General features: G+C 60.9%; 4 protein-coding genes across 13 annotated transcripts in view; 1 reads left to right on the forward strand and 3 right to left on the reverse strand.

The window, feature by feature from the left end:
• The window catches only part of IP6K1 (inositol hexakisphosphate kinase 1), a 36,220-nt gene extending 31,738 nt beyond the window's left edge, over window positions 1–4,482 (reverse strand). For 4 of the 8 annotated variants that reach the window (XM_015641188.3, XM_015641183.3, XM_015641186.3 and 1 more), the window contains exons 1-2: window positions 4,378–4,482; window positions 3,932–3,986 (exon numbers count right to left, since the gene is read on the reverse strand). The gene's annotated coding sequence lies outside the window, so the exon portion shown is untranslated. Of the gene's footprint in view, window positions 1–721; window positions 3,529–3,931; window positions 3,987–4,271; window positions 4,350–4,377 lie in introns of those variants that run through there. The other 4 variants (XM_033517402.1, XM_033517403.1, XM_015641184.2 and 1 more) reach the window with 4 other exon arrangements.
• A 1,318-nt stretch (window positions 4,483–5,800) lies between these two features.
• CDHR4 (cadherin related family member 4) lies at window positions 5,801–11,842 on the reverse strand. 2 transcript variants are annotated; one of them, XM_015641346.3, is made up of 20 exons: window positions 11,763–11,842; window positions 11,353–11,373; window positions 11,022–11,218; window positions 10,787–10,949; window positions 10,622–10,707; window positions 10,410–10,505; window positions 9,871–9,974; window positions 9,662–9,798; window positions 9,416–9,581; window positions 9,175–9,325; window positions 8,782–8,884; window positions 8,399–8,614; window positions 8,186–8,325; window positions 7,958–8,105; window positions 7,682–7,884; window positions 7,463–7,602; window positions 7,349–7,384; window positions 6,315–6,381; window positions 6,193–6,223; window positions 5,801–6,074 (listed from the first exon to the last, which is right to left on the reverse strand). In XM_015641346.3, exons 1-20 carry the CDS (start codon window positions 11,812–11,814, stop codon window positions 6,019–6,021), a joined length of 2,313 nt encoding a protein of 770 aa, XP_015496832.1. In that variant the 5' UTR covers window positions 11,815–11,842; the 3' UTR covers window positions 5,801–6,018. The 2 variants fall into 2 exon arrangements, with proteins under 2 accessions (XP_015496832.1, XP_015496830.1); XM_015641344.2 differs by having other exon boundaries at window positions 11,353–11,795.
• A 24-nt stretch (window positions 11,843–11,866) lies between these two features.
• Window positions 11,867–14,928, forward strand: INKA1 (inka box actin regulator 1). Of its 2 annotated transcripts, none has more exons than XM_015641348.3 (2): window positions 11,867–12,071; window positions 14,002–14,928. In XM_015641348.3, the coding sequence occupies exons 1-2, from the start codon at window positions 11,886–11,888 to the stop codon at window positions 14,869–14,871; spliced, it is 1,056 nt and encodes a 351-aa protein (XP_015496834.1). In that variant the 5' UTR covers window positions 11,867–11,885; the 3' UTR covers window positions 14,872–14,928. The 2 variants fall into 2 exon arrangements, with proteins under 2 accessions (XP_015496834.1, XP_015496835.1); XM_015641349.2 differs by lacking the exon at window positions 11,867–12,071 and adding an exon at window positions 12,519–12,668.
• An 80-nt stretch (window positions 14,929–15,008) lies between these two features.
• UBA7 (ubiquitin like modifier activating enzyme 7) lies at window positions 15,009–23,232 on the reverse strand. The gene is made up of 24 exons (XM_015641343.1): window positions 23,167–23,232; window positions 22,891–23,056; window positions 22,036–22,170; window positions 21,862–21,968; window positions 21,607–21,697; window positions 21,353–21,494; window positions 21,150–21,247; window positions 20,902–21,048; window positions 20,670–20,828; window positions 20,407–20,514; window positions 20,247–20,327; window positions 20,007–20,162; window positions 19,753–19,918; window positions 19,482–19,675; window positions 19,190–19,254; window positions 18,858–19,032; window positions 18,672–18,746; window positions 18,129–18,318; window positions 17,851–17,960; window positions 17,677–17,763; window positions 17,410–17,601; window positions 15,659–15,760; window positions 15,480–15,580; window positions 15,009–15,189 (listed from the first exon to the last, which is right to left on the reverse strand). The coding sequence occupies exons 1-24, from the start codon at window positions 23,205–23,207 to the stop codon at window positions 15,063–15,065; spliced, it is 3,015 nt and encodes a 1,004-aa protein (XP_015496829.1). The 5' UTR covers window positions 23,208–23,232; the 3' UTR covers window positions 15,009–15,062.
• Between the last annotated feature and the right edge of the window lie 123 nt (window positions 23,233–23,355).

Here is a 23,355-nt window from a genome sequence, read left to right on the forward strand (position 1 = left end):
AGCTGGTAAAGGGGATAACCTTTCTAACTACAAAAGCTAAATCAGAGACAGCTTATCTACTGCAGCTCCCAAGCACGTGTAGTGACGTTCCTACCAGGACAGACACATCCGTATCATAACCTCTTTCACTGCTTTTATCAGATTTGGTTGACACAGATCTTCGATAATATAATTACAGCAGCTATCTCAGTGTTATTTTTTAACAAAACAACTACACCCATTTTAACTACTGTGGACACATTATACAGATAGAGAGACACTCTGTATAGCAAAGCTTATTCCTTTACTTCCAAAGAAGGAGTTCAAACATTAATGACACCACATACTGACAGGAGTGATGTAAAATAAATGCAAGCTTAAGAAGCCTGTCTTTTACACACAGTTAATGCTACTCAAAATGCATACAGAGGAGCCTGTGGAAATAAATGAAGGCAAAGAAAGGACTTGCACCTCAGTACCATCTGCAGAGTGGTTCACACCAACATGGATTGCACAGGAAGCACAGGCAGCCCAACACACACTGATTAAGAAAGAGAATTGCATCTATTAGGAAGCACATCTACCCGAACAGCACACTGGGAAAGCCAAAAATAACAGCTGGTGCCACATCAGAACGGCACAACACTGCACACAGGCAATGCCTGCAAAACAGAAACTAAGCAGCCACGCATACACACTTCCTCTTCCTCCCCCCACCATCCCTACGACACCAGCAACAAACCTGATATTAAACACTGGCCAGCATCCTGCTCTGCATTCCTGTCACATCAGGAATAGAAATGAGGGAGACTGCTAGCTGCTCCTCCATATAGCTGAAGGGCTCCTTCAGTTTACAGCACGTAACACAAATTCTTGACGTGACTCTTGCAGGGGGTTCTGTCACATTTTCTTTCTTTTGCTCCTTTTCTCATTTTTCTCCTTTGCTCACCCATTTCACAGCTCACTAAGGATCCTCTGTACTTACTGGGCTTGGTTTTGATACATTCCCTCTCAAAGACTGAGAGATTAGACATAAAAGCAGTTGTTCCTATGCACGTCACATTATGTACAAACAAGCAAGCAGAGAGCCACATACAAATGCTGCAAGTCAAGTTCAATGCAAACCCTGCCCAGCATAAAACCTGACAATGTGACACTGTCAAATGTAAGAGAAAACAAAACAGGTTACAGGTTTTCATCAATACTAAGCTCTGAGACTACAAATCCCAGCATCAACACTCCATTGAGATGCTCACATCTCCAACACATTGCAAGCTAATTCCTGATGGACAGACTGGGGGAATCTACTGACACCAAGTGAAATGCCTAGGATGCACTGCAATAATCAAGGCCTCTGACAGATTTTCCACGGCTTCAGTATCTGCATTACAACCACAGATTGAAGAAACGCACCTCCTCTAGAGCATGGGTTCTGGATATCCAATTCAAACTCAGAACCTACATTTCTTATCCCAATGGAAAGCCAGAAGTCAGTGCCACAACTACCTAGTGTGTCAGCCAGAATTCACCAGATCCACAAAAGCATTTAGACATGGAGAAACTAAATGAAAACTGAACTGTGAAAAGTGATCAAACCTTTTCACGAACATTTGGTGATCCACTGGACCAAAGAGACTGTGCCCTGTAAGCAGATGGTCAACAAATATCCCCAAGCTTGTACAGGGCTCCTCATCTCGCACCAGTCAAGCTCAACAAGGTCACATTTCAGAATCTGACCATTTTACCCAAAAGGAATAAACTCCATATTTGTGGGAGAAAAGGAAAGAAACAAACCAGGCAGCTCGGATGGGATAAGCAGAGCACACAACTGCATGATGAAGAAGAAATCATACCACTTGTTTAAAAGGCCAATTAGTTGATTAAGGGCACAGGTACTACTCCAGCCTGGCACTTTTTTGACCTCTGAGTGCTTGCTGCTCTAACCTTGACTTTTCACTACGTGCAATGCAAGAGAGAGTAACTTCCAAGTCAGTTGACTTGCACAATCTGCCAAGAGAGGATTTCAAAGCACACCTAGTCTTTCTTTCTACAATATTTTTATAAGAAGGACATGTTCAGTGCTGTCAACCTGATGACAAGGCACACAATGATTCACAGAAGTAGGACAGAAGCATGGGCTTCATTTAATCTTAATACTCTTAAATATATGTTAGAATGTTGTTTAAAATTATTTTTATATACAAAAAAAATAGATAACGTAAAAATACATTGTTGCACTCTTACACAGCCACACTGCAGATTATTGTGAACTCAGATAAGACCCCATTCCAGCACCAGCCCCATTTCCCTTACTCCTGCAAAATCATTTAAGCACCCAAAAAGCTGGGAAGAAAAACAAACAGCTTGTCTTCAGCTTGATCAGTCTGTAAGTCAGGGAACTCTCATTCTCACCTGCACAGGCACAAACAACAAGGCAAGAACCTCCTATGGGCTGCAGTCTATACTTACATGAGCTGGAACCCCACATGGAACATGAAACTGGTGACTGGAAGCAGATCTTAAAAACTGTTCCCTTTCTCATCTCAACAGATAATCATGCTCACTTGCTCTTCTTCTACACAAGAAACATGCAAAACTGCCACAAAGTGCCTAATAAAATCCAGAGGGTCCAGGAGAATGTCCCACCAGCATATCCTACTCTTTCCATCAAAGATCCCTACGCTAATAACCTTGTATACATCAACTTCCTCCTCCAGGAGCTAAGGATCACTTCCCCTGCTCTCCCAAAAGTCCTCACTAGACAGGAAGCAAAGGCAAGGCCATGAAAAAGGACATTTCAGATCAGCCTAACAGGTTCTAACCAGGATAGCATAGCATCCATGCATCTGGAAATGGCTGTGCTGAAAAAGCTGAGAGGGTATGAAATGGCCTCTAAGAAACAAAAATTAGCATTAGGACAATTCAGAACATTGACAAAACAAGAATTTGATAGTTGAAAAAGCGACTCAATGTTATCTTACTTTATAGAGCTCACAACTAACTCTTTTTACAACCTATCACTTTCCTTCCAGCTCCAAAACAAAGCACTTACCTTAAGTCAGAGCTAAACTAACCCAAAAAAATACTTGACAATCTAAATAGTAAGAAATTGTTACATGGGATTAGAAAAGACCTATTTAAGCTTACAGTGACAACATGCAATAACTGATACACCTAATTCTAAAACACTTTGAAACTCCTGACAGTATTTCTATAAAAAGGACATCAGAATCTTAGTTCAGTGATAAACAACAAGGATACCATTATTTTTCTCCATCAAAAGCCTGACCACACACACAAGTGTTAGCATATCAGATACAGTTGACAGTTCACTACAATGAGACTTTTACTAGATACTACTGCATATTATTTTCTGAAACAAGCTATTAATTATGTTTACACAGCCCTAACGATCACAGAAACATTACATTAAGAATCAACAGAGACCCAAGCCCCCATCATTCCTGCACCATTCAGAGTTTCATTAGCAAAGGCCAATTTTGGAATCCAGCTCTGGAAGCTCTGAATACCAAGTTAAGCCAGGTGAACCTGAAGGGAGGAAAAAGTAGATGGAGCAAAAACAGAGCAAGACAGGTTGAAATGACAAAGGCAGCACACTAAAGTATATTGCTCGGGGGAAAAAAAAAATAAATAGAGGGCTGATGCTGAGCTTAAAAATGAAGGAATATGGACCCCGGGACCAGTGTAAGTTCAGAGCAGTTCATAAATGAACAGGAGTCGATACCACCTACCCTAATTCAACCCCTCCATGGAACCCTGGGGAAGGTTGGTCGCAGTCCAGGTCTGCAGACCCACGAGCACACCTACACCGGGGGACTGCCAGGCACTCCGGGTGTCCCCACGGGGGCAGCCAGCGCTCCCGGGGCCACCCACACCCCTCCCCTGCCGGGGGGCAGCACGGACGGACCCCTAGCCCCACCAGCCTTCTCACCATGTTGGTTTCATGTTACCGCCGCGGCTTCCGAGCTCTTTCCTGCGCGCAGCTCCTGTGGAAGGGAAGGAGGGCACAAAGGGAGGGGACGCTCGCTCTGCCCGCTGGGCACGGCCCTGCCCCAGCACCGCGCTGCCCAGCCCGGGGAACCCCGCCCCAGTCGTGCCCCAGGCCGGCCCCGCAGGGGAAAGCGCCCGGGTCCCACCCACGCACGCACGGGGACGTACCGGGCTCCCCCCAGCCCCTCCTCACGGGGCTGCGCACGGAGCCCCCACTCCAGGCCCACCCCGGTGCTCGCTGCCCCCTCACCGCGGCTGCTCACGGGGCCGTGCCTGCCTACCCACTCTCCCTTCACGGGGCCACACCGGGGTCTCCCCTTCACGGCAGCGCGCTCGGCTCAGCCCCCCGGCCCTCAGCCTGGCCAGTTCCCGCCTGCCGCGGCTCACCGGGGCCGGCGCTGCCTGCCCGGCCGGGACACCGGAACGCGGAGCCCCAGCGCCGCCGCTCCCCGCCGCTCGAATCAACAACAAGATGGCGGCGCCCAAGCGGGCGGAGCCCGGCGCTGGCCGTCATAGCAACCGCGCCGTCCAAAGCCCGCCCTGTCGCCCTGAGCGCCAATCCACACCTGAGTCCCGCCCCACGGGGGTCCAATCCGGACTCTGATAGGTCAAACTCGGTGTCGCTCAAGCGCGGAGCCGCTCCGCCCTTTCCCGAGTGCGGACGGCAGCGCACGTTAGGCACACGTGACGCCCGCCAGAGCCCCGCCCCCTCGCGGGCAGCGCAGCCTCATTGGCTGCCCGCGGAGAAGGGGGGGCGCTCCGCCAATGGGCGCGGCCCGCGGCTCCGCGCTCCGAACCCACCCCCGGCAGCCCCGCGCTCCGAACCACGCTCCCCGCTCCGAACCCATCCCCTCGCTCCGAGCCTTGCTCCCCCCTCCGAACCCCACCCCCAACAGCTCCGCGCTCCCCAACCAGAACCCACTCTTGGCCGCTCTGCACTCCGTGTTCCCCAATACAAACTCACGCCCAGCCGTCCCGCGGTCCCACACTCAGAGCTCCCCCTCCAGCCGCCGCTCCCATCGGGGTCTCGCCAATGGGACACGCTCACGCACCACTCCGGTACCATAAAGAGTTAAATTCCGGACAGTCACGGTCCCCGTGGGTACAGAGCAAAAGGGACCCTCAGGCAAAGTCACACAGGTGACCCCTCTCACTGTGAAATTTCACGGCTGGCCCCTGTTCCCTTTTCCTCCCCTTAGTCACCTATTCCCCAAATTAGTCTCTCCCCTCTTATCCCGCCAGCGCTTCATTTCCCCAGGAGCTGCCAGGGAGGCGTCCCGTGGCGCGCTCCTTTGAAATTCAAATAAGCGCTTTCCCACCTCCCGCTGACTGACGCCTTCAAAGGCTCCCGCCGCTCCCAGCTCCTCCTGCGGCGTCCCGCTCACCTGCACCCACGCTAATTCACTTTTCCTCCCAATTACCAACCCATCCCCTCTGCCGACCAGCTGCTCATCCCACCCGTTTGCGCCTGCGAGCGCTGTAACAAAGCAAAGTTTGAGGAGAACACGGGACTCGGGGCAAAAACTGCTCAAAATTACCCGTGGCTGAGTTTTCTTGCCCGAGATAACCTCCCTGTGGAGGACTATCCCGGCTGGGTCATGTCCTGAGGATAGAGATGCTTCTGTGACCGAAGCAGACTTGGCCAACGCTCTCGCATTTTTTTTTCGCAGTTCCAAGCCCACTGCCAATGCTTGTCCTGGGTCATGCCACTCACACCGCTGACGAGACAGTGCTAATGACCACCACAGCAGGACAGCCAGCAGTAGCACTGCCCGGCAAGGGGACTCCTTAAGGCAATCACAGCAGTGTGTGCAATCTCTGACACCATTTATTAGATCTATACTGGCTGAGGTGGCTCAGGGTTTGAGGCACCCAGTGTCATGCACCCCATGTGCGGCCGGTTTGGCCACAAAGGACGGGTCTCCTCCTCGGGGGCCACACCAGCTGTCTGCCAGTGCCTGGTGCTCTGCCCAGCGCTGCCCACATGGAGCTGTGGGTCACAAGGGGCCCCTCATCGAGGCAAGCCCTTCAGATCCAGCGCCGAGCCCCGGTCACGCTATGGAAGAGATAGTCTCTGCCGCTGCCTGAGATGGAGGCAGCACTCAGTCAACTGTCCCCCAGGCCTGGTCCCCTGTCCACAGACCCCTCTGCCTGGGGGACACAAGCCAAGGCTGCCCTGGGGCTGTAGGACAGGGCACTCACATGGGTCCTGAGCATGGCCATCAAACTGCCCCTGTGTGGAGGAGACAGGAGAGGCTGCGGAGGGCCACAGGGCTCTTCCTGCCTCCCTGGAAGGACACCCACCCTCACTGCCACACACTTACTGGGCTGCTGGCATGTTGGTGTCCCTGTTCCTCCTTGCCCCTGCTGTGCTCCATCACATCCCAGGAGCTGCAGAAGGGAGAGGGGAAGGGAGAGAATGCTGTCAGTGATGGGCTGCCAGCCTCAACCCCAAGAGATGCTGCTGGGAGCAACTCGACAGCCAGGTTTTGCCCTGGCAGCTACACCCTGTTAAGCCCATCATCCACCTACCTGCTTGTCCCCCAGCACAGAAGGGGACTGTGAGAGCGCTGCGCTCCCCCAAGCAGCAGCACCTTTCAGCAGTGCCTGAGCAGCAAGCAGGTCTGCCACCACACCCACTTGTTTCCCCCTGAGCTGGCAACGCATCCCTCTTGTGCTTGGAGGATGCTGTGCTGAGGGAACTGCCAGGGCCACCCACAGGGGCTGAGCCTTGCATGGTCACTACAGCCCCAGTGTCACCAAGCACTGTGCCCCCAGTCTTACCAATGAACCTGGATCCAGCTAAGCATCACCTCGGGGCAGTTATGCCACTGGAGGTGGCTGTTATCCTGCCCAAGGGTTTGCAGGTCTCCTTGCTGTGCAGACACTTGGCACAGGCTGGTCTAGCATCTCCTCAGGCTCTCTCCTCTGTCACCTGCCACCATCACTGATCCTCCAGGGCTTGTCCAGCCTGCTCACCTTCTCCCTGGGAGCTTTCCCTAACAAATGGGGCTCACCACTGCCAAACAGGGGCTCCCCTGGTGAGCTGCAGTGACCTCAGCCCTGGTGCCAGAATCCAGCAGTAGGCATTGGCACCAGCGCTGTGCACTCTGTCCACTGCAGAGTTTGTGCCCCAGCTTGGCCACCGACATCACTGTCTGCTGGCCAAACTGCTCTCTCTGTTCCCATAGCTCCCATCAGGGCTGCACCCTTGCCCTGGGCAGAGATGGCTCCCCGGCACAGCAAGCTATAGCCAAATGCTGAGTATATCAAACATACCCTGTGTGCTGTGGCTCCCTGGCTACCTGCAAGGACAACACAACTGACAGTATGACCGTCGTGGCCATATAGCACTCACCTCTGGGCCAGGAACAGCTTGCCAGGAGCCCAGTTGCTGTGGGGGGAGCAGAAGGCAGCTGTGAACCCTCCGTCTCGCTCGCTGTGCCATGCCGTGAGGCGGACTGGGGCTCACCTGCACAGCAGGTTCCGGCCTATGCAGCCCAGGGTGGCCAGCAGCAGGGCACCAGAGATGGTCAGTACGGCCACAAACCAGGCTGGCGGGTGCCACACTGCCTCTGTCTGCAACACAACCAGCGGCTCCTTCTGCAGCGTCTGTGGAGGCAGTGGGGTGAGGGGCTGTGGGAGGTTCAGTGGACCCTGCAGCACCAGCTGGTCAGTGGGCTCTGCTCACCGTGTGCTGGGTGGTGGTGCTGGGTGGCACCGGAGTGCTCCGGGGGGTGACGTGCACCACCAGTGCCACCACGCTGCTGCGGCGGCGGGCACCAGAGCCAGCCCACACCTCCACCAGCAGGACAAATGGGTGAGGTGAGGCTCGGTCAATGGGGAGGTAGATAAGGGTGTTCCCTTCCAGCCGAAAGCGCCCGTCTTCATTGCCTGGACGAGAAGGTCTGCTCAGTGTCACACCATGGCGAGGGATGGTTTGTGCTGTGGCTTGGCCATTCCTCACCTCCAACAATGGTGTAAGTCAGCACAGCGCTGTCGGGGCTGCTGTGGCACGCCAGGCGGGTGACAGGCTGGCGGCTGCCCGGGGACCCAGCCGTGATCCGCAGCTCCTGCACCTCGGGGACGCACACCGGCAGCTGGTCCGGTACAGCCTGCCAGGAGCAGGGGGAAGTGTTAGGGCACCCACAGTCCTCACACCCACCACAGCTCACCCAGCGGGCTGCCCTCGCACCTGCAGGCGCACAGACACATCGCACACACGGCTCTGCCTCTTCCTTGGGTCCAGGTCATTGTGGGTGTCCGTCAGCTTCACCACCAGCCTGTAGCTCTTCTGCTGCTGGGAGTCCAGGGGTCCCACCACGCGGATCTCGCCTGTGGGAAGGTGTGAGCTGTTGGGAACCGGTAGATGCCATGGGGTGTGGCAGGGGCTGGGGAAGGGGTTCACCAGTGCGCCTGTTGATGGAGAAGGGCTGTGCAGGGCCAGAGCCCCCCTCCAGGCTGTACTCGAGGCTGTCCAGGGGATAGTCACGGTCAGTGCCAGCCACACGCCCCACGACACTGTTGAAAGCTGCTGTCTCTGGCACGGTGAAGGTGGCACCGCTGGGACATGCCGGTCTGAATTCGTTGACAGGTGTCACCGTCACAAGCACAGGCACACGGGCTGTGTGGCACACAGCTGCTCAGCCATGCTGGCACCACCCCACAGCCTGTGCCGGGCTGGGTCACATGGGCATCTCTGGGGCAGCAGGGGAGGAATGTTTCCTCTGTGATCTGCTGTTTTGGGGATTAGGAAAGGTCTTATCCCACCCTAGGGAAATGGGCACTCACTGCTCTGTAGGGGCTGCCCTCCCACTGTCACCACAATGGTGGCTGTGAACTGGAAGCCCAGAGCAGCCATGGTCTCCGAGTCATAGTCCAGGCTGGTGTTGACCTGCCAAGCCAGGAGGGGAGTGTCAGGCAGAGAGCCGAGGTGCTCTGCAAAGCTCAGATGCCCTGCAAAACCAGAGTATCCCACAAAGGCAGGGTGTCCCACAAAGCTGCGATGCCAGGGGAGGAGGAAGCAAGCAAGGAGAATGAGCAGGCCTTGGGGAGCAGGGAGCCCTGAGGAGCCCTGACCCAGAACTCGGCATGACAACACATGTCACAGGGTCCCCCTTATCCCACTGGGCTCTGGGGTCTGTGCTTGCTGTCCATCTGGGCACTGCCCATGGCCCTGCTCACCTTCAGCTGTGGCCCCTCCATGCAGAAGTGGGAGCGGGAGGAGGGAGGCCCCTCGAGAGCATAGTGCAGGCACCCATCAGTGCTGGTGGAGTCGGTGCACCTCAGTGTCACCAAGGTGCTGCCAGGGGACACTGTTTCAGGAACCTGGGACCTGTGGCAGGGTAGCCAGCAGCTCAGCCTCTGACCCATGTCCTGGGTGTAGCAAAAAGTCCCATGCACCCCACTCCCCCCTGAACCATACACGAAGATGGCTGGGACACATCTTGGTGCCTGGCGGTTTGTCCCTTGTACGGTGACGTTGACTGTGGCGGTGGCATGGTCGTTGGGGTGCAGCGCGTTGTAAGCCCGGATGAGGAGGTGGGCACGGGTCACCTGCAGCCGACGGGTGCTGCGGATCTCGCCTGTCACTGCAGGAGGAATCATGGCCTCACACTGGGCACAGGGACACAGACAGGGTGTTCTTAGGGATCCCTGCTGCCCTGCTCACCCTCATCAATGGTGAAGAGCGTGGGAGCCACAGGAGCAAGGATAGCATAGCGGACATTGTCACCTCTGGCATGGACCTGTGTGACCACCTCCCGGGGGCCAATGCCTTCTGTCACCAACACAGCCCGGTGTGGCTCACTGCAGGCAAGGTGGGCATTGTGGTGCAGCCTGGTGCCACCAGCACACCCCTCCTGGCCCAACCCCACTCACGGGAAGGTGACACGGGGATGGTGTGATGGCAGCACCTCCACCCTTACAGCCCCACTGCAGTTGTGCCCATGATGATCCATCACCTCAATCTCCAACCTGAATGTCTGTGGGGCAGCACAGAGGCAGCTGTGGGATAGCCCCGAGTGGCACCAGCGATGGGGATGGGAACAGGAATAGGGATGAGGCTACTAACAGGGACAGGAATAGCGATGGGATGGGAACAGAAACAGGGACAGAGACAAAGGAGAGGGAGCAAGGGATGAGAATGGGGCTTGGCATAGGAACAGAGGTGGAAAGAGGTGTGGAGATGGAAATGAGTATGAGCTGGAGACTAGAATGGGCAGGTATACAGACAGGGATAAGGATATGGGCAAGACTTGAGAGCAGAAGGGGATGGGGACAGGGCTGGAGCACTTGTGGGTCTGGGGTAAACAGGCAATTTTGGTAAGAGCAGGATGGGGAGAGCTGTGGCCAAGGAAGGGCTAAGCCCTGATGGACTGAGAGGTGGCTGTGACCAGCCTGGGGCTGCTGGTGCCCACCTGGGTGTCCTTGCTGGGGTCAAAACCATTGTCAGGTGCCAGCACCAGGCCCCGGCGGGTGAGCGTGAGTGGTGTGTTGCGGTTTCGGAGCCTGAACTGCAGAAAGGAGGGTGATGGGAACCCCTGTCCCACTCCTCCATTCCCGAGGCTCTGCTGTCTCCAAGGTTGCTCCCTTCTATGGGGGTGTGGCCCCCCAGGGAGCTGCCACTCACCGTCAGCCCACCAAGCGGCTGCGGCAGCACCGCGTACAGGGGTGTCCTGGGCGCCACATCTGCCAGCACCTGCACCACATCACCCTCTGGAACACAGCACAGCTGTGGGAGCTGGGTGCTGGCTGGCACCCACAGCCCCCACTGCCCTGTGCCCCTGTTTCCTACCTGCACTGGCAAATGGGGAATCACAGCGCAACACATGCCCTGCTGTCACCTGGACAAAGAGCCGCTCTTCCACCTCACCCTCACCAGGACAAGCAGCCCGCAGGATCAGCGTGTACTGGTTCACCTGGCGGGCATCAAGCTCTGCACCAGCACGCAGTGTCACCTGCAGTGGGGACACAGTCACTCAGCAGGGCACCTGCCAGCTCCTGCCCCATTCCCTATTCCCCAGCCACACCTCAGCCCGGAACGTGGTGGCATCTGTGGGGTCAGAGCTGATGGCAATGGAGTTGAAGGGGTGGCTGGGCTCGATGCTATCCAGGGTGACATTGGGACTGCTGCTTGAGTTGCTGCAGGACACGGTCACCTCAGCAACACGGCTGCCTGGCACTGTGTCCTCACTCAGGGCCACCACACGTGGCAGGTCAGGCAGGACTGGTGGGAGACCCCAGCGACCACTGATGGCTCACCCAGCTGTGCTTATGGAGCTCTGCTCCTGCACCTAAGCACCAATGCGGCCACAGGTTTCCTTGCTGGGCACAGCCAGGTCCAAAATACCCCGCTCTTACCTGTTGCTCTGACGACGGTCCCTGCAAAGAGGAAGGTGTCACCCCAGCCTGCCAGGTGTGCCCTGGCAATGCCCTGGGAAAGCCACAAAATTCCCTCTGTGAGATGCTCTGATGAAACCCCAGTGGTGTCTGGATATGCCACAGTGATGCTCAAAAGAAGCCCCAGTAACATCCTGGCAGTGCTGAGGACACACTGAGGATACCTGGGCAATGCCCTGAGCACGCTCTTGTGATGCCCCCTCCCTGCCTCAACCCAGCCAGGCAGCTGCCGATCCCTCTGCCCATCCTAGGGTCAGCCCCAGGAATGTGGGGGCAACCGAGGAGAGCCTCTCCCTTCTCCCCTTCCTCTCAGCCATCTACCCAGGATCTGGCAAAGGGTGCCCCGAACACTATGACCTTGAAGCACCTACCTGGGGCACAGAGGCTGAGGAGGAGGAAGGTGAGGTGCCCGTGCATGCCCATGGCTCGCTGGGTGTTTGGGACAAGCTGCAGCCGGTTGCCAGGGGTGCCGGGCACCACCCCAGCCCGGCGTCATGCCGTCCATCCCCACCCACGGTGGCCGTCCCGGCCAGGGGAGGGACAGGGCACGGCTCCAGTGCCCCCAGCTCTGCACGCCGCCGCTCTCAGCCCCTCGCCACTCGAGCTCCGTGGGGTTTAGCTGCCACCCCATACTGCTTCACCACGCGGCACGCTCGGGAACCGGGAAAATTAGCAGGGAGGTAATTTTTGGCCGTGTTCTCGTTCATTTGCAAACCAGTGCCGCTTCTCCCGGGCTCCCCATTAAGCGCTATTAGTTCCGAATTAACGGGCGCTGTGGCCAGGGTCACTCTTCCCTTCCCTCCTCCACCGCCCAGGCCGGCTCTGGCAGCCCGGTGGCGTAGGGTGCCGAGGGGGGAATGCCTCCGCCGGGGCCCTGTACCGGGATTGCCCTCCCTCCCAGCGGGGCACACCGGGCTGCGGGACCCCCGAGGTGCTGCCGGGGCCAGGGTAGGGCTCCCGCCTGTCCCGGCGGTGCCCGGGTGGTGCCCGGCGCGGGGCCCCGGGGCGGCGGGGAGGGGTCCGTGGGCGGGGCGGGGCCCCGGGGCGGCGGTGCCGGTGCGGGCCGGGCTCACGTTACGGCGGCCCCATTGGCCGGGGCGGGTCGGGGCGGGGCTGCCGGGCAGCGCCGGGAGGCGGCGGGCACGGCCGGGCGCTCCGTCCGCTGTCGCTGCTGCTGCTGCTGTTGCTGCTCCGGCACCGGCGGCACTGGGAGCGGCGCCGGGGGAGCAGGACCGGGCATGCACAACGCCCGCCCGGACGAGCTCGGCGCCGACCGGGTGAGTGCTGCCGCGGGCACCGGGAGGGAACGGGATGGGACGGGAGCACCGTGCCTGCGCCCCGCCGCCCCGGGACTGCCGTGACTGCCGTGACTGCCGTGACGTCCGGCCGCTGCCGGCGACATCAGGGCCGTGACATTACACGCGAGGCCAAAGGCGGCGCGGGGGACGTGGGCACCCGGTGGGACACTGGGGGTGTGGGGGCACGGATAGCCGGCGGCCACAGTGTCCAGCTGTCAAGATGCCAGCGGCACCGTCCCCCCGGAGCTGCCACCCTGGCACCCACCTGGGCTGCCCCGAGGGACAGCGATGACAGGGTGGCTCTTCGGCTCTCCTGGGCCTGCCACATGCTTACCCAGCACCTCACAACCGGCTGCCCCAGTGTTCCCGGCCAGCGGCGGGACTGGGCGGCTCGGAGTGGTGGCACATTGCCACTAGGGCTGGATGAGAGAGGGTCCCAGCCAGCGGGGAGGGGGACGGCGATTGGGACGGGGACGGGGAGAGGAACAAGGACAGTCCTGCCAGCAGCTCTGTTAGGGTCAGACAGAGGAGCCACAATTATCGGTCCTGGAAGCAATCCCTCCTGCACACTCAGCTTTCCGCGACTCCAGCGTGGAAAGGAAAGCGGACGTAACACCCTGCTTTTGGGTTCAGACAATAGGAATTCAAGAGCGAGGAGCGGCCCGGCTGCAGGAGCCAGGAGTCCCTTCCAGCGCCCGCCCGGCCGTGCTCCGTTCAGCCCTCCTGCCTTGGTCCCCTGTATTCCCCGGCGTTTGGGGGGGCCCGGGCCTTGGGCGCAGGCCTGGCTGCACCCTGACGTCACCAGGGGTGTCCCCAGCTGGAGGGCACAGGGTGGGTGGGTGGCCCTGCCAACGCAGGGGGGGAGAGCCCCACCCCAGCACCCGCGGGTGCCCTAGGGCTGCCGCTGGCCCCGTGCCACCGAATGGGACTGTGCCGGAGGGGTGTCCCGGTTGCCTCCCACTGAGAAGGGGGCACTCGAGGGGCTGTCGGGGGGGCAGTGGAGCGCCAGCTCCTACGTGCCGCGGCCCTCTGTCATTTCCCGCAGGCACGGCCGGGGCTGGGTGCCTGCTTGCTCACCCGACAAGCCGCTGCACGCCGGCCGGCTCCGCGCAGGAGCCGCAGGAAAGCGGGGCCCGGGGCTCCAGGCAAGCTGGGACCTGCGCCCCGCTCTCCGCACCCTGCTGCACGCCCATTGAGCCGGCAAAGCCCCCCCGAGCCGGGCCGGCGGGGTGCCGAGGAGGGTGGGATGGGGGATCGCGGTGCTGGCTGGGGTCAGTGGCAACAAGCGTGCTGATGTGCCCTTTCCCTGCAGTGGTGCCGGCGGGACGCGGGACCGACGCTGCGGGCGCACATGCAGGGCACGCGGCAGGCACCGCACCACCCCGGCAGGGCTCCGGGACCGGCCCCCCGTGCCCCGCGCCCCGGCTCGGCGGCGGACTCGGCCTGCAGCCTGGATCCGGGAGGCGAGGAGGAGGAGGGGGGAGGCCCGGCCGCTCGCTCCCCCCCGGCCAGCGAGCGCAGCCTGGAGTTCGACTCGGGGTACTCGGAGGCGTCGGGGGGCACGTGGAGGGAAGAGGAGGTGCCCGTGCGGCGCCGGCATCTGCTGCCCTGCCAACGGGCACACCGGCTCTCCGCCGGCCCCGCCGCACCACCGCCCGCCCCCGCCCGCCGTGTCCGCCCCAAATCCACCTCGGACGCCTGCCTGGAGCAGTGGCGGGCCCTGGAGCCCGCCGACACGCAGGACTGGACCGTAGCACTGCTGTCGCAGAGCCGGAACCGGCAGCCCCTGGTGCTGGGCGACAACTGCTTCGCTGACCTGGTGGAGAACTGGATGGACCTGCCCGAGGTGGGCGCCGAACCGCGTCGCAGAGCCCCTGCCGAGCCCTCCCGCCGGCTGGCCAAGCCCCCCGCCTTCCTGCTCAGCCTCTCGGGCAATGTACGCCGTAAGCTGGCCAACATGGCCCGGCCCCGGGGGGCCGACGGTGCCCGCCCGGGCGGCCGCGATACCACCAAGCGTTTCTCCTGCCCGCTGGGGCTGGGGGGACAGCCCAAGGGCGCCTGCTTCCATCAGTCCCACAGCAACATCGCCCAGCTGGCCACGGACTTTCACCGCTTCACCGCCTTGATGAACAGCCGCAGCCGCCAGCCCATCATCTGCAACGACGTTATCGGCTACATTTAGCCTTGCTGCTGCGGCCCGCACCCCCACCTTGTAAATAAACCCCCGTTTTGTACGGTCTGGGCGCCGCAGCGTTTATCAAGGGGAGTGCCTGTGCCCCGACTCTGGGCAGAGGCAAGCAGGGGGTTTTTGCAATGAGGGCCATTGCAGCTTGCAGCGTTTATTGAATGGGGCAGGAGGTGCTGGCCCCTTGCTCAAGGTAGGGAGCACAGGAGAGGGGGACGGCTATCTTCAGCCTCAGCATCCTCTCCCTCGCACACGTACAGCAGCTCTAGGTCCTGCTGCTTCGGCATCCTGGCGTCCTCCAAGTTCTCCGATAACCTGTAGCAGGGAGAGGGGGTTTTGGGGTTACTGGCTTGTCCCCAAGGCTGTCTGAGTGCTCCAGGGGTGCCTTGGGCCCCTCAGGGGTGTCCGGCCAGGCTGGTGGGATGCAGGGGCCGGCAGCAAGGGGCCGGGCAGGGGTCCCGCCACGGGAAGTGCTGCCGGCAGGATGTTTATCCAGCAGCTGGCTGGGAGCTGCACTGCAGCTGGAGTGGCTCAGGATTGAGGCAGTGGGGGCTGGAAGCCCTCCCCTCCCAGGACAGGATTGGGCCCTGGAGCCAGAGGCCTACCTCTGCGCCTGCTGCAGGGCCCGGGTCTCTGCATCTGCTTTGCTGTCATAGAGCACGATGTCGCCACATAGGAGCATGGTCACGGTCCAGCCATGTGTCCTCTGCAAGGGGTGGGTGTCAGGATCTGGCCCTGCATCCCCCAGGGTGACCTGGCTGACCGCTGACAGCACTGGGCTCACCTGCAGCCAGTCCAGCACCTCCTGCACCGTCATCGCCTGCCCATCTGCGCCGGCTGCCTGCATCTCCAGCCGGTCCCAGCAGCTCCACTCCCGCCCGCCGTACTGCCAGGGGGTAGCAGCCTGCACTGGCACCCCAAATCCTGGCTGCCCAGCCCCACGGGGCAGGGACTGGTGCAGCACAAGGGTTGGAGGACATCAAGGCAGGCAAATGGGCAGGGCACCACGGTGGTGCTGTGGGACAGTGGGGGACACAACTATCCCCCCAGCACTGCTGGGGTCCACTTCAGGGGTCAGTGTAGTGTGGGGCCAGCACTGCCCCTAGCCCCGGGCCAGGAGAGGCGCACAAAAGGCCATTGAAGCGTTGCCCAACCCCACACAATCACCTCTTCTCATGCTTGTGGCCCCACGACCCCTGCTTCAGCCCAAGGAGGCCAGTGTGGTGCCAAGCCTGGGGCCAAGCTCCGGACACGGCCCCGCACCGTCTGGCAGGGCTGCGCGGCCATCTGCCTTCGCTGCAGGCAGCGCCAGCACTGCCCGCCTGGCCCCAGCCCCACTCGGGAGGGGTGTTCGCACCTGGTCACTCTCCCTCCTGCTTTCTGCTGCCTTCTCACCTCCGCCTTCTGCTGCCTGCACTTATCCCACTGGTGGAGAGAAGGGCTTAACCCCATCCTCACCAGGGCAGCAACTGCTCGGCACAGAGGGAAAGCCACGGCCTGGCCCTCTACCACCAAATACATCGCTCTGGCCCTGGGAAGCATATTCCTCTGGACAAGGCTGGTTGCCAGTGTGGGCTCCCCAGGTCCCCATGGGGACATAGGTCACACCAAGCAGGCCTTGGGGACATGTGTTCCCATCACAGCCAAGCAGCTGGGTGTGAAATGTCACGCTGGGTGTCTTCGCCCTGGGACATGGAGGTGTTGGGGTGCTGCTGCAGGGACCTGAGGGCATGGCCAGACCCAGCAGCATCCTCCATCCAGGGATGATGCCAACCCAGGGACACTTCAGCCAGGATGGCACAGGACTGGGCATGGAGTCTGGGGGGCCATGGGGCAGCCATGAGCCCAAAGTGGTGCTGGAGCCGGCACAAGGCAGCGGAGTCGCCTCCCTCCCCCTCTTCCTGCCCCCGGCCCTGGGCCCCCCGGGCCAATCTGGTTCCAATCGGCGCTTCCTGCCGTGCCGGAAGGGCTGCCTCGCACGCCATAAACCCCCAGACAAAGGGGCCTCTATAGCCCAGACGGTCCCAATCTGGGCCTGCCCCCACCCCCGCTCTCCCTCCCTGGTTCCCCATCGCCGGGACCCCCGGCCCCGCTCCCCCGGGCGGCCCTTCCCGGCCCGGTGCCAGCTGCTCTCTGGCTGCCGCAGCTGGTTTCCATAAGCCAGATGAGTGCGGCTGCAGCGGCCTCCCACCCCTGGCTGTGGGGCTCCGCGTGGGGCCTGCCATGGGGCAGTGGGGCTGCCTCATCCCTATGGGCACCCCAGAGCATCACGGCTGGGCCTGAAGCTGGGCAAATGGGACAGTGACAATGTCTCAGTGTTGGGGGGCAGCCAGGGGCAGGAGCTGGTTCTTCACTGCCTGGAAGCATTCCCAACCCACTCCAGCACCTGGATCCATTTCTGGAGTGCTATGGCCAGGGCTGCCCTTACTGCATGGCCACCTCCTTTCCCTGGGTCCCCCTGACATTGTCCCGCAGCAGATGCCACTGGCCCCTGGGTGTCCCCCAGCTGCACTTTCCCAGGGAAGAGGGTCCTACCCGGTAGGTGGGGGCTGGTGGGGGCTGGACACGGAGCAGCAGGCAGGTAGACAGGTTGATGTTGCTGTTACGGTAGCAGCTGAGGTCCTGGCACCCCCAGACCAGCTTGTAAACCTCCAAGCACGCCAGCCCGGCCACAGCTGCCGTGGTAGTGATGATAGCAGGCACGATCCGTCCAGCAATTCGCTTGCTCTGAGGACAGGAGGGGAGTCACCAGCTGCTCCACACAGGACAGGGACTCCTGACGCCACAGGCTGTCCCTCTCACCATCATCCAGGTGGCAGGAGAGATGCCATAGTTCTCTGCACGCAGGTTGGATGCTGCTGTGATAAAGTCTATGTGGACATCGTTGTCCTGTGGGGAAGAGCGGGGGGATATCTGCATTCCATGGGGACATCAACCCACCCAGGCTGAGCAGGGACAGCTGCCTTGCTCTGCTACCTTCTCAAAGTGGATGGGCTCCATTAAGGGTGCTTGTGCCTTCTCATCCCCCAGCAGCTCCTGTCTCCACTGTACCAGGTCCTGGGTAAGCTCTGTCAGCTGCTTGTGATCTGGGGGCACGGGGACCCCTGGTGTGACACACCTGCACAGTGGCACTGCAGGGGTGACCCCACCTTGGCCTTGCGTCATCTTGGGTGCTGGAGCAGGGACAAGAAACCCAGCCCCACCACCACCAGGCTGGACCCAGGAACATCCCTGGGAACCTCAGGGAAGCTCACCTGTGGGAACTGGTGCCTCCTCTGTGGGTTCCTCTGTGAGGGGGATCTGGAGCCCCTCCTGGGGTACAAAGGGTGGCAGGACCACACCACGGAGGATGGCCTGGATGGCTGCCCGGTCCCTGCATGGTGGCACTCTGTGTACTTGGGCAAAGAGGTGGGCAGCGGCCAGGACATAGTCGAGGTGGGTGTCCTGCAAAGTAGAACAGGGCTGGCCATGGGGTGCCTTGCTGGGGTGGTCCCACACAGCCAAGGGCTGCCAGCACTGCCCTGATGTGGTAGAACTGCCTGGCTTTGCCCCAGAGCAGAGGTGGAGGAGCCTCTCCTCCTTCTCTGGCCACAGAGCATGTGCGAGCTGTCCTCTGCAGTCCCCTCACTGACTGGGGGACAGGGACAGACCCAGCCCAGGACCTGCCAGCCCCGCACAGGCTGTGGCAGATGGAGCACAACTACAGTTCAGTATTCCCTGTGTGCCCAGCACAGGCTTGGCTCTCTCTCTGCCCACACCATTCCTGTGTGAGACCCCACAGCTCTTCCTGCACTCACATTGTCAGGGTTGAATGTCAGTGGATGAGGACATCTCCTGTCCCCTGTCCAGAAGGGGACACCCAGGCTGGTTTCCTGGCACAGAGAGAGGAGTCAGGCCCAGGAATGTGCATCCCTGCCTGCAGTGAGATGGCCGGTGGAGGGAAGGGCATGCAGAGGGTGCCAGCCCTGTGGTCCTAGGCTCACATGCTCTGGGGGGTAGATGTGCAGCAGCTGGGTGATGTCATCGTGGTAGCAGCTCTGCCAGCGCCGGCGTGCCCAGCGCACACAGTCCTGCCAGTCCCGTGGCCGCTCCCGCAGGCTGTCCCACACCTGCTCCAGCACCTTCCCTGGTGGCTGCTGCTCCAGGAAAGCTGGGTCCCTGCAAAACCAGGCAGCTGCTGATGCTGACCCAAGAGCAATCCTGTGAAACACCTGGGTGGGATGTGGCAGTCTGGCACCCTCTCCCCGCTCCCAGCAGTGACCTGGCAGAGCTGGAAGCTCTTCTCCCAGCATCACTACCCCCAAAGCCCACTCACTCCATGAACTGGTTGACTTGTTCTGCAGGTAGCTGGAAAAGCCCCTCAAACTCATCACGGGCCCACTGCAGAGGAGAAATGGGTGTTGAGCACTGGAACCTCCCCCTTATACCCCCAAGCCCAGGGGAAGGGGGAGGCTCTGGCAGGGCCAGCAGCAGCACTCAGGCTGCCAGCAGGAAGCAGCTGGGGCCATATCCTGCCTGTAGCCCACCACTGCAGGGGAAACAGAGAAGGAAGACAAAGGTCCCGGTGCCTTCTCGCTGGGTGCTGTGGCTGGGGCAGCTCAACCTACCTGCAGCGTGTGCTGGATGGTGTGGGGGAAGTGCCTCAGGGTGCAGAAAGGGAAGGTGCCATCCCTGGGAGTGGATGGCTCCAGAGGCTTGGTCAGGGATGGCAACATGGCCAACACGTTCCCCTGTGTCCCCTCCGTGCCCGAGTCCAGCAGTGGTGTGCGGCAGCGGAGACAGCGTCTCTCCAAATAGGTGCCTGCAGGGAGCCAGGACTGCTGGGGACCCAGGGAGCGTGTCCAGGGGCTTGGCCCCCTTGCCCTTACTGGCACTCACGGGCCTCTATCGTGTCCAGGGCGCTGGCAACGCCATCCAGGTGCTGGAAGAAGTTGTCCATGTAGAGCATCTCAGTGGCAGGTCCCACCTGGTTCTGGTGAGCTGTCACTCTGACATCAGGGTTCATGCGCTGCACGGCTGCTGCTGCCACCACTGACTTTGGCTCCTGCCAGGGCAGAGAGGGTGTGAGCAGCCCTAGGGACAGCCAAGATGCCCTTTGCGGGGAGCTCAGCCTCTGCCTCATGCTGCCTCACTGATATATCTGCTGAGTGATAGAGAAACTGCCGATGGAGGTTGGAGAGGGCAACAGTGTCCATGTCAGTGACGATGAGTTCCCCGTCCGGCCCCGCTGCCAGCCCCATCATGGCAAAGTTTTTCAGCAGCTCGCAGCCGATGGCACCAGCTCCCACCTGCCAGGGCAGAGATGCTGCAGTTCCCCGTGTGCCAGCCGGATGCTCCGCAGCCTCCCAGTGCCACAGCCCCTGCCCACTCACCACCAGGTACTTCTGGTGGCCCAGCTTCTCCTGGAAATTGGCCCCGAAGACGGCAATCTGGCCATCGTAGCGAGAGCCTCTCTGCCGGGACAAGGAGCTGTGTGAGCAAAGCAGCCACGGCACCCCAGGCAGCCGGGAGGGGCTGGACACGGGGTCTCACCGGGGCACAGTCGGTCTCTGTCAGCTGCGCGGCCCCCGCCAGCTCCAGGCACTCCAGGGCGTCGAAGTACAACCACTGGCCCAGGGGCAGGAACTTCCCAGTGACGGCCTGGGGCGAACAGCCCGTGGGCAGGTGGCCAGCGAGGTGCTCCCCCTCACCCCTCCCCAGCCCTGCTGCCGGAGCCGCCGTGCCCAGGCGGGCAGCAAGTGCCCTCTCGTGGCCACCAAACGCCACCATGGCCAGCGGGACCCCGCCCCGCTCACCTTCAGCACCTCCTGGGCCGCCAGCGCCCCGAGCACGGCGGCCAAGGGGCACAGGTCCCCCGCGCTGACACTGGCGAAGGAGCGCACGATGCCCTCATCCAGGGGACCCTGCTGGGCTCCCAGGCTCCGCGCCAGATCCAGCACCCGCTCAGCATCCGCCTGCAGGCAGAGGGGAGAGGGCAGTCCCCGGCAGGGCTTCGGCAGGGCCGGCAGGAGCAGGACGGGGACTCACCGGTGCCCTGGGCCGCGGCAGCCGGCCCTGCTCCCTGCGGAAAGCATGAAGGGCCTGGAAGGCGGCGTGCAGGCTGCGGCTGCGTGGCAGATCCTCGGGATTTGCCACCTGGATTTTGGGCTCCTCCAGTGCCTGGCGCAGGGGCTCCTGCCAACACAGCACCGGGGATTGGGTGCCTTTGTGGGCACGGTATGGCACAGCAGTGCCCCAGCTCGGGTGGCAGCACCGTGGGGCCGAGAGCGACTTACGTGGGAACACTCCTGGGGCTGCTGCACCTGTGAAACAAGACCCCCACAGCGGTAGGGCGAGAAGGAGCTGGTGTCACTGATCTCCAGCCTGAAGGCATCTGGGGACAAGAGGAGCACGGATGTCACATTACAGTCACTGCCAAGGACCCGGTGAGTTCCTCAACCCGGAGCTAGGGCAGCCAGGACTCCCCTAGAGGTCTCACCAAGCACATGCACGGGGATGGGCTCCTGGCCGTTCAGCTCTGTCATCCCCTGTACGCCCGAAAACGTCACCAGGTCACCATCGTGAAAGAGGTGGCCACGGCTGTTCTCTGTCCCCATGCATGTCACCACTCCTGGGCTGCCCTGAGGACGGGAAGGTTATGTGAGAGTGGGGCACTGGACTAGGGTGGCATAGAGCCAGTGGAGGAGGCAGCAACGTTTTGGGGGATCCTGCAGGGGCTACCCTCCCTCCTACCTGGGAGATATGCTGCACAGCAGCAGACACTGGATCCTCTTCTGCTGGATCATCAACGACAAAGCGCTCCCCAAAGTCACAGAACAGCTGCCTGGAGAGGATTGATGGGGTTTTGCCAGAGGAGTACCCAACCAGCTGCCCCAGCACTGCCAGGTCCTGGCCAGGCCAAGCATACTGGGGACATGGGCTGCAGCACAAGGCTGGGGGCTCTGGGGCCAAGGTGAACCAGCGCAGGACCCCATGAGACCCCCTTACCCTGCCAGCCCCTTGGTGTCAGCCACGATGAAGCAGATGCCCTGGGCATGGCAGAAGTCCCCGATGCGGAGCTGCTCCTCCAGCGGGGACTCAGTGAGCACCACCACCTGTGCCAGGTCTGTCAGTGAGTGCTGCCATCCCAGGGGTCCCCAAGGTGCAGGGATGCAGGCTCACCTGGAAGGAGGCAAGGAAGGCCTCCGACAGCTCCCCGGTGTGAGCCTCGACCACCACACAGGGGTTCAGCTCGGCCAGGGCCCGCTGAGATGCCTTGGCACGGTTCTGTCCTAGATCACTCTCCCCCAGGAGGAACTGCAGAGTGGACACATGGTGGGGCACCCTATGGGTTTGGGGTGCAGTTCACCCCTGTGGGGTGCACCACAGGCCCTGTCTGCACTGGTGAGGGGGCTAAGGACCTTACTTGTGACAATGAAGGACACCCTGTGCCTTACCAGCAACCTCAACTTGTACCTGTTATTGGAAGCCCCTCACCCCAAACCCCAAACCTGCAAACAGGGATTATTCCCCCACCTGCACCTATTACTGTGACATCCACCCACATCTGTACTTGTTACTGGGACTCCCACCTGAGTCCCACTTATACCAAGACCCTTGTCTGTACCTGCATATCTTATGGGGCATTCCCATCCATACTGTATTTTTTTATTGGAATTGCTGTCTGTACCTATTTTGGGGATCCCCATCCATAATCATACCTGCTACTGGGACCCCCACATTGAGTCTGTACCCATTACCAGGACCCTTATCAATAGCTATACACGTTATGGGGTCCCTCATCCATACCTGTACTCTGGGACCTGTGTCCATACCCACACTCATTACTGGGACACTCACCCATACCTCTATCTGTTAGTGGGCCCTCTGTTTGTACCTATTGTCAGGATCCCCACCCATATCTGTGCCCACTACCGGCATTCTCACTAGTTCCTGTTATGAGATCCTCACCTGTACCTGTCACAGCGAACCTCACCCGTACCTGTCACCAGGAGCCCCGCCCGGCCCCGCCGGTACCTGCTGGGTGAGGTCGGCGGTGCAGGCGGCACCGCAGTCGTGCAGGACGACGCGCCCGGTCCCCGCCAGCACCAGCGCCGTCGCCACCTGCGCTCCGGTCCCGCGCAGCCCCGACACCAGCACCGCCGACCCGGGCAGCCGCCGGGCGCCGCCGCCCAGCACGTACCTGCGGGTACCGGCGGGGACCGTCAGCGGGAGCGGGGGCCGGCACCACTGCCCCGCGCCCTGCCCCGGTGCTGTGGCACTGCCGTCCCCGGTGCCGGTCCCCGCACTCACATCTGCCGCGAGTACCGCGGCTCCTCTTCGCTTCCCGCCATGGCTGCCCTACCCACCGAGCGGGCACCCCGGCCCCGCCCCGGGGAGGAGCCATCGCCGCAGGGCCCCGCCCCCTCAGCGCAGGCTTGGCGGCGGGTACGGGACAGGCCACGCCCCCTAAGCCAGGGCTCGAGGCCGCGCCCCCCCAGC

The sequence above is a fragment of the Parus major genome, chromosome 12 (assembly GCF_001522545.3).
Source record: "Parus major isolate Abel chromosome 12, Parus_major1.1, whole genome shotgun sequence".
NCBI classification, from domain to species: Eukaryota; Metazoa; Chordata; class Aves; order Passeriformes; family Paridae; genus Parus; species Parus major.